The sequence below is a fragment of the Terrapene carolina genome, unplaced genomic scaffold (genome assembly GCF_002925995.2).
Source record: "Terrapene carolina triunguis isolate 2854851 unplaced genomic scaffold, T_m_triunguis-2.0 Scaffold28311, whole genome shotgun sequence".
Lineage (NCBI taxonomy): Eukaryota > Metazoa > Chordata > Testudines > Emydidae > Terrapene > Terrapene triunguis.
The window spans coordinates 2,156-11,997 of record NW_020692662.1 but is presented as its reverse complement, the minus strand read 5'-3'; the positions used below and the strand labels follow the sequence as shown (position 1 = coordinate 11,997).

At 42.1% G+C, this 9,842-nt stretch overlaps 1 protein-coding gene across 1 annotated transcript; it reads left to right on the top strand.

Moving 5' to 3' along the window:
* Positions 1 to 3,417: 3,417 nt before the first annotated feature.
* Positions 3,418 to 4,365, top strand: LOC113409013 (olfactory receptor 11A1-like). The gene has a single exon (XM_026662541.1). The coding sequence runs from the start codon at positions 3,418 to 3,420 to the stop codon at positions 4,363 to 4,365; it is 948 nt and encodes a 315-aa protein (XP_026518326.1).
* The last annotated feature ends 5,477 nt before the right edge of the window (positions 4,366 to 9,842 follow it).

Below are 9,842 nucleotides of genomic sequence, written 5' to 3'. Positions count from 1 at the left end.
TCTGAAACCTGCCCCTTCTCTCTAATCTGTATGGTACGAATCTAGTACAGAACTGTGTGAAAGCCCACTGGCAACACTTCCAATAACGGAAACTGCCCATTTATTCCCTTTGCATTCTGTCTCTGAACTAGACTGCTGATCCCTTATTTCTTAGTGTTGAGGTAGTGAATTCTCACAGGAAATCAAATCAATGCACAGGAAAATGGCAAATATAGTGCCAATCTATAAAAAGGGAAATAAAGACAACCCAGGGAATTACAGACCAGTCAGCTTAACTTCTGAAAGATAATGGAGCAAATAATTAAGCAATCAATTTGCAAACATCTAGAAGATAATAAGGGGTTAAGTACCAGTCAGCATGGATTTGTCAAGAATAAATTGTGTCAAACCAACCTGAAAGCTTTCTTTGACAGGGTAATAAGCCCTGTGGATGGGGGGAAGTGGTAGATATGGTATAACTTGACGTTAGTAAGGCTTTTGATACTGTCTCACATAACCTTCTTATTAAAAAACTAGGGAAATGCAACCTAGGTGGAGCCACTATAAAGTGGGTGCAAAACTGGTTGGAAAACTGTTCCCAGAGAGTAGTTATCAGTGGTTCACAGTCATAACGAGTGGGGTCCCGCAGGAATCAGTTCTGGGTCAGGTTCTGTTCAATAGCTTCCTCAATGATTTAGATAATGGCATAGAGAGTACACTTAAAGTTTGCAGATGATACCAACCTGGGAAAGTGCTTTGCAAGTGCTTTGGAGGATAGGCTTAAAATTCAAAATGATCTGGAGAAATGGTCTGAAGTAAATAGGATGAAATTTAATAAGGACAAATGCAAAATACTCCATTTAGGAAGGAACAATCAGTTCACACATACAAAATGGGAAATGACTGCCTAGGAAGGAGTACTGTGGAAAGGAATCTGGGAGTCATAGTGGTCCACATGCTAAATATGAGTCAACTGTTGCAAAAAACAAAAAAAAAGAACATCATTCTGGGCTGTATTAGCAGGAGTGTTGTAAGCAAGACACGGGAAGTAATTCTTCCACTCTACTCTGTGCTGATTAGTCCTAAAGTGCAGTATTGTGTCCAGTTCTGGGTGCCACATTTCAGGAAAGGTGTTCACAAATTGGAGAAAGTCCAGAGGAGATCACCAAAAGCTATTAAGGATCTAGAAAACATGACCTATGGGAAAAGATTGAAAAAACTGGGCTTGTTTAGTCTGAAAATGAACAGAGCAGGAAACTGTTGTGGAAAGTATAACAAACAAAAACCCTGAGCAGAATATGTGTATGGCTCATTCCCAAAACGTCAGTGTTCTACAATATCAAATATTCATGCAGATCCACCAAGGGGACCAATTTACTTATTTTTTAAAAGGAAGAAAAGCTTTCTTATAATCCAATGTCTGTCTACATAGCTATCACTCTGTCTTTCTCTTCATCTGTCTAAATACTTACTGGTACAGGTGTAGCTTGTAACTAATAAATGAATCTGTTATAAGACTGGATATATGAGACTAAAACACGATAGGTAATGGGTAAAAGAGTTTAAGGCAGGGGGTTGCAAACTGGGGGTCACAACCCCTGAGAGGTTTGAAGTAGCAGTGCAGAAGTAACATTTTTTGGGGGTTGTCACAGCCTGAAAAGTTTGAGCACCCCTGTCAGGTTTAAAGCTGAAATGTTTAGCTTAGCCAAATTAAGACTTAGTACTGAGGATACGTTACCTATATTATAAAGATAATTTAGCATAAGTAAGTTAATAATAAGCCCAATGCGTTTGTGTCTGTTTGTACTCTGATGTTTTGGAAATAACTGCTGAGTTGGAGGGGCTCCAGGGATCAGTCAACACCACAAGATGACTTTATAGTCAGGGCAAAATGTGAGAGTATGTCTATACTGTGATAAAATATCCACAGCACCGAGTCTCAGGCCCTGGGTCAGCTGATTCAGACTCACAGAACTTGGGCTGCAGGGCTACAAATTGCAGTGTACACGCTCAGGCTCGGGCTGGAGCCCGGGCTCTGAGACCCGTCCCCTCCTCACAGTGATACAGTGACATAAATGCTGAGGGGTAAATAGGAGCACTATCCAATAGGTCTATCAACTGAAAAGCCCCCCTGATAAATCCCAAACATGGACACATGGGATTCAACCCTCATGCCTATTAATAACCTTTTGTGGGTGTATGTGTAACTTCTTATAAATGGGGCTCAGCTAATGGCTAGAGCGCCTCACTTCCTAGAGGTCATCTTGTCCCCTGATGAGGAGCCAGGATTCCACATCGAGATGTGAGTATGAAAGAATTAGAAATACTGGCGGCGGACACCTTGTCCTACCCATTGCAATCTATGTAGCAGTTATAGGGGAGATTTCTGCGTGAAAAAGGTACATCCAATTAAATGTGAGTGTGATTGTTGTTTCTCACCTGCTCCTCAAATCTCCAATCCCCGCAATGATGCTATCCCACATGATGGTGTTAGCACTAATGTTTAAAATAACAGAGAAGCTATGGAGACCAGATCTTCGACTAATACTAGAGTTTAAATGGATTATCAATATCATTCAATACCATACTCAATAAAGGCTATACAGAAATACACTAAAAAAAGAGAGATGCCAGTATATATTTAAATAATTAGTAATAGCTAAGGTGCTAGGTCATTGCATAAAAGATTAGGCAGCATTTTTCATGGGTTTGCGGCTCCAATACAATGTTATTCTGCATTGCAGCTCTTTGCATGCAGCTATTAACATGTATATAACCAGGACAACCAGAACATCTCGCCTTATGTCATGCCTTGAATCTGACTATAATAGGATTAAAAAAAGAACTAGATAAGTTTATGGAGGATAGGTCCATCAATGGCTATTAGCCAGGATGGGCAGGGATGGTGTCTCTAGACTCTGTTGCCAGAAGCTGGGAATGGGGAACAGGGGATGGATCACTTGATGATTACCTGTTCTGTTCAGTTCCTCTGAAGCACCTGACATTGGCCACTGTCGGAAGACAGGATACTGGGCTAGATGGACCATTGGTCTGACACAGTATGGCCGTTCTTATGTTTTTATCCATAAACAATGATAATTTGTTGAACTATTTTAGAGGAAATTAATAATCTATTATAGGAATTCAGATTCCTGGCAATTTCCAAACCCAACAGTTCATTTTGTAACCAGAAGGGAAGAATTTTTAAAAAGGAAACGTCCATAGGTTCACAAATTCCAAGGGCAGAAGGGACCATCTCGTCTGAACACAGACAGCCCATAGAACTTCCCTAAAATAGTTCACATTTGAACTAGAGCAGCTCTTTAAAAGAACATACCAGTCTTGATTTTAAAACTTATGGAATGAATTGCTGACAATGCACTAAATTTGAAGTAGATTTTCTCTGTATTTGCTTCCAGGGTTTGTTGGATACATCTCATGGCAAAGGCAAGCTGGGACAATAAAACATCTGTCACGGAATTCATCCTCCTGGGATTCGGAAATCTCCCTGAACTGCAGACCCTTCTCTTCCTGCTGTTTCTGGTGATCTACATTGTCACCATGGCTGGGAACATCCTCATCATTGTGCTTGTTGTGACTGATCAGCACCTTCACACCCCCATGTACTACTTCCTGGGGAATCTGTCCTGCTTGGAGACCTGCTGCAGCTCCACCATCCTGCCCAGCGTGCTGGCCAGTTTCTCGACAAAGACAACTGAAATGTCATTTACTGGTTGTTTCATGCAATTATATGTCTTTGCTTCTCTGACAGGTGTAGAGTGTTATCTCCTCTCTGTGATGTCTTATGATCGGTATCTAGCGATATGCAAACCACTGCACTATGAAGCCCGTATGAACGGCAGGTTTTGCCTCCAGCTAGCAGATGGGTCTTGGCTAAGTGGATTTCTAGCTAGTTCCATCATAATATCATTGGCTTCTGAACTAATTTTCTGTGGCCCCAACAAAATTGACCATTTCTTCTGTGATTTCACCCCAATAGTTAAACTGTCTTGCAGCAACACCTGCCTTGTCACACTTTTGGATATTGTGCTGTCATCTGTGTTCACTTTGCCCCCATTTCTGTTGACCCTGACATCCTACGTTTGTATCATCACCACCATCTTGAGAATCCCTTCCACTGCCGGGAGGCAAAAGGCCTTTTCCACCTGCTCCTCCCACATCATTGTGGTGACAGTTTTCTACGGGACCCTGATGATTGTTTATATGTTACCAAACACCAAGAGACTGAGAGACCTGCACAAATTTTTCTCTCTTTCCTACACAGTCTTGACTCCCATGATCAACCCGCTCATCTACAGCCTGAGAAACAAAGAGGTCAAGGAGGCCCTTAGAAAAGGGATGTGGAAATTTATGTCTCACACATGACAACATGGGATCAAAGCTTTTTTTTTTTGTTCAATAAAATGAAATGGGGAGGGGTATAGTTGCTTATATAAAACAAAGCCCCTAATATCGGAATGGTCCCAATAATATTGAGACATCTGGTCTCCCTAGCTGAGCTATGGAAAATTCAGGGCTTCCAGGTTTCCAATCTCCATAAATCTGCCTTTGCCGGACAGCAAGAGTCTGGTCAGTTTAGTCAGTTGTGAAACTGACAAGACTCATGTCAAATTCATGTGCCATGTCACAATGCGGGAGCTGGGTCCAGCATCGCGAGACAGGAGCTGTAGTTGTGGGGTGACAGCAGGGCGGGCTTGCTCTGCACCCCACCCCCACCCTACAGGGCCTCCTGTCCTCACTGGGGACAGGACCCACCCTCTCTCTGGGCCTCCCACAATAAAATGAAATAAACCAAAATTCCAAAAAACTAAAGAAACAATTATAAATAGAATTTCCTGAGAATCTACTCATGGTATCTTAATGAGGGTATAGACTGAGGCTGGGACATTGCAAAGCCCCTTAGGTGATTCAGGCACCAATTCCCATTACACTTACTCAGAATTGGGTATCTAAATACCTTTGGCTTTCAAAGTCTCAGCCTGAAAGCTTCATGCCCCTCATAGAGTTAAAATGCATGCTCTTTGATCCCAACTGCTACTCTAATTTCTACTACAGTTAGACCTAGAAGCCACATCTGAGGCTGCACAAATATTTGCTGGCCTGAAGAGCTTCTACTTCAAAAAGAGACAGAGGAGGGCGAGCAGAGGCTCAGAGAAGGAAAGTACTTTTTCCTATGTAGCAAGTGTATCAAGCTTGCGTCCTCAGCACTCTCATGTATGGTGGTGAAACACAGACAATTTTGTGCTCATCAGGAGAAACGGTTAAACAGTTTCCACCTACATTGTTTATGCTAACACCAAATGGCAAGATAAAGTTACCAACGCAGAGTTTCTTCAAAGGGCAAATTTACCAAGTGTGACAACCCTGCTCAAGCAAAGATGACTGTGCAGGCTGGGCCACCTGAGTAGGTTGAAAGACGGACGCAATCCAAAGGACATGCTATACAGGGAGCTATCAGAGGGAACAAGAACAACAGGACGTCCCAAACTTCGCTATAAAGACACATGCAAGTGAGATATGAAGGAATTTTGAATTGAACCTGACCAATGGGAAAACTTGGCAAATGATCGTAACAAGCGATGCCATCGTCAACATTGGAGGTATCAAAGTCCATGGCAGGAGCTGGCTCCTACAGCTTGAAGAGAAAAGAGCCCGTAGGAAGCAAGCAGCTCCCAACCAAGATACCTACATTTGTAATAACTGCCAAAGATCATGCAAATCTTGGATTGGACTATTCTGTCACATGAGACATTGCAAACCTACCTCATAGGATGCAATTCCCACCATCTCTCATAGATGAAAGGATGCCAACAACATATGTAGCATGGCTGAGAATAAAAGCCAGGTTTTCTAACACCAGCCAAGTTCTCTGTTCTCTAGGTCACACACTGATTCTCACAGGCACTGCAGCAGAAATCCTGACGCGTGCTTTGAAAGAAGAAAGGGTATCGAGCATGTTCCATGAGCAATGAGCAGTATGATGGAAAGGGGGAGGGGGATTTCTCGGCATAGCAAACAAACGGGCGCCCAATATTGGCAGCACTGGTGAAGAACAGGATACGGGAGAATGGACACTTGACCAGAGAAAGGAATGGAAATTTAAGGAGGCACAGAGTTCTAGAAGTGAGGACGCTCTTCTGTTTAAAGCGAAAAGCTTCAACAAAATAAGAGAGAAATCCCAATATTTTCAATATGGCTAGGCTTGGAAGAATTCACTTTTTTCATATATGTAATGTTGACTGGCAATACTGATGTTTATTCTTTAGTAGTTTTTCTATTTTTAATATATTTAAATTCACTGGTGTGGGACGTTATGGGGGGGTCAGACAATGGGGAGGGGAGACAACAATTATTTAATGACAGCTGACATCAATATGAAAAAAGTTACAGCTTTATAACCATTAGAACACAAATTGTCAAACTTACATGTCCACATATACATAGCAAATAGCTTCAAATCAAATTGTAATGAGTTCTCAGGCCGCACGTTTCTTATTTTGATGCTCTGTAAATTTTGATTATTATTGAAGGAAGTATTTTTTTCATTGGTTTGTGTGTGTGAATGGTAAGATTGACATTTACCAATAAAAATCTAATCCTTCCAAACCTAAATATAGCAAAACAAGTGAAGAAAAGGTTGAAATAGGAAAGGACCGATATTAACCTATAGCTTGAACTAGAGGGTGACAGAGTGCAATAGATCATAAAAAAAAGCTTCCTGACTAGCAGAACACTGGCAAGAGAGCTGGGGTAAACAAAGGACTAGAGTAGGACTTAGGATGGAAGAATCCCATGCACTGCTACAGGCTGGGGACCAACTGGCTAAGCAGCAGTTCTGCAGAAAAGGACCTGGGGATTACAGTGGACGAGAAGCTGGATATGAGTCAGCAGTGTGCCCTTGTTGCCAAGAAGGCTACCAGCATATTGGGCTGCATTAGTAGGAGCATTGCCAGCAGATCAGGGAAGTGATTATTCCCCTGTATTCGGCACTGGAGAGGCCACATCTGGAGTACTGCATCCAGTCTTGCCCCCCCGCCCCAAGTACAGAAATTATGTGGACAAATTGGAGAGAGTCCAGCAGAGGGCAACAAAATTGATTAGGGGGCTGGGGCACATGACTTATGAGGAGAGACTTATGAGGAGAAGCTGAGGGAACTGGGCATATTTAGTCTGCAGAAGAGAAGCGTGAGGGGGGATTTGATAGCAGCCTTCAACTACCTGAAGGGGGGGTTCCAAAGAGGATGGAGCTAGGCTTCTCTCAGTGGTGGAGGATGACAGAATAAGGAGCAATGGCCTCAAGTTTCAGTGGGGGAGGTCTAGGTTGGATATTAGGAAAAACTATTTCACTAGGAGGGTAGAAAGCACTGGAATGGGTTACCTAGGGAGGTGGTGGAATCTCCAGCCTTAGAGGTTTTTAAGGCACGGCTTGAAAAAGCCCTGGCTGGGATGATTTAGTTGGGGTTGGTCCTGCTTTGAACAGGGGATTGGACTAGATGACCTCCTGAGGTCTCTTGCAACTCTAATCTTCTAAGATTCTGTGATTCTATGATCATTGGAGAATTTTCTGATGGGGAATCTCCAGCCACGACAGTGCTAATAGAGGCAGCCTCCTCCACCATCACCATCTTAAAGGTCCATCAATGGCTATTAGCCAAGATGGCTAAGCCTCTGATGGACAGATGCTGGGACTGGATGACAAAGGATGGATCACTCAATAATTGCCCTGTTCTGTCCCTTCTCCCTGAAGCATTTGGCTCTAGACAGGATACCGGGCTATATGACCATTGGCCTGACCCATTATGGCCATTCTTATGTTCTTAAATAAGGCACATTTTTAACAATTACCATAATTCATTATTGGAATAATGTATCTAGAGATGTGGTGAATACGCCCTCACTTTGAGTCTTTAAATCAAGAGTGAATATCTTTCTAAAAGATACACTCTTGCTCAAACAAAATGTACAGATTCATTGAACAATCAGTTGGAGAAGATCTTGGCCCTGTGTTCTGCAGGAGGTCAGATTTGATTTGATAATGGGTCCTTCTCCCCTTAAAAGCTATGAATTTATGAATGAGCCACTCTCAGCCTGCAATAAGTGTGTCCACACTGGAATTTGCACCAGTCAGACAACTGGTTTAATGGAAATGGTGCACATTTGTGTGTCGAAAAGGCCTCTGTTTAAAAACAACAATTCAAATTAAACCTAGTGCTATCTCTATGCGTGCAGAAGGCTTGGAAAACGGACAGAGAGAACATGTGAGCTCCTAAAAAACATTTGACGTCAATACATCTAGGAACAATTCTCTCCAGCTCCCATGAAACATAAAGATCGTTTAATGAGCCCATCTGAGATCCAGAGCTCTGAGCAATTTTAGGCACTCTGTCCTCAAATGCCATGATTTCAGATATAAAGAGCATATCCTGCAAACCTCACACATTGTTGAAACAGAATACATCTGCACACCAGAGTGTTAGACTTCTATCTCTCCCACAGACAGTAGGTTTGGTAACAATAGCCTCCAACAGGGCTCGTTCTAGTAGCTGGAACTAGCACTGATTTCAATCGGATCCATTTGTTCAATGAAATTAGATCTCATTAAAAGGCTGGCTACTGGTATTCATACCTGAATTGGTTTATTTTTTTTTTGTTTTTCTATTTTTGAACAAAATGAGACACAGTGGTGCCAAGACCCTGAAATCTGCATGGTAAGTGCTATTTATATTATATCTCACCATGTGGGAGAGGCAAGAAGGAAATTACTGCAAAATTGACTGTTCCAAAATGTTGCCATTTTCCAAAATGGCCTATAATGTTGGTTTCCTTGCTTTTTGGTTGCCCAATTGTAGACCAATGTCAAGGTGGATTAACTCCATTGGCCTCTTTGTAGAATCTGACCTAAAATTGACTAACTGAGGAACCAATGCAAAATATGAGTCTGTAGATTATTTCCTTAATTATAATAGACTCTAATTCTGATCTTAATTTCACCGGTTTTATGTTACTGTCATCTCATCCTTGGTCACTGCAACACCTTTGACTCTGACCCCCAGTCACACACTGTGACCCCGTCATTCCATACAAAAGGCAGCCCCTAAACTCCTCTTTCTTGCCCATCACTTTGATCATGTAATTCCCCTTGGAATCCTTCTGTTGGCTTTCCAACCAATATTGTATCATATTGAATCTTCGTGTCACTGCCTTCATTGCTCTACATAGCTTTGTCCCTCCTTCATGATCAGCTCTTTGTCAAACCTCCCGCCCCCTCCACTAATGCACTCACCCACCCTCTTGTCAGATTCTCACCCATTCACCTCTGTGCCGTCTCCCATGCAGCCACCTCTTAATAGTCCAGCCTCTCTGAACTCTTCCGACCCTCGCCACATGTGAATCCCTCTTAAACACCCAGTCCTGCCACTCTGTGTATGCTGAATCTTGTTGGTATACCTACATACAGGACTTTAAATCTATATATGTAGCCTCTGGTTATTCCCCTTCGCCTGACTTCTGTCTACTTGTCTGTCCTCAAATTGTGAGTTTCTCATAGCAAGGATTGTCCTTCTTACGTGTTTGGAAAGTGCCTAACACATAGTGGGGAATACTCTTCTTAAAAGAAGAAGAAAGTGTATAAATTATTATATATTAGTATATTCCAACTGTTATAGAAATTATTATAACAACAATGGACTTCAAAGGACTTACTCCTGTGGCTTGATCCTCATCTAGTGTAGGTCTGCATAATTCCAGTGACTTCACAAGAACTACACTGATTTATACCAGCTAAGGATACACCCTATCTATCTATCTATCTATCTATCTATCTATCTATCTATCTATCTATC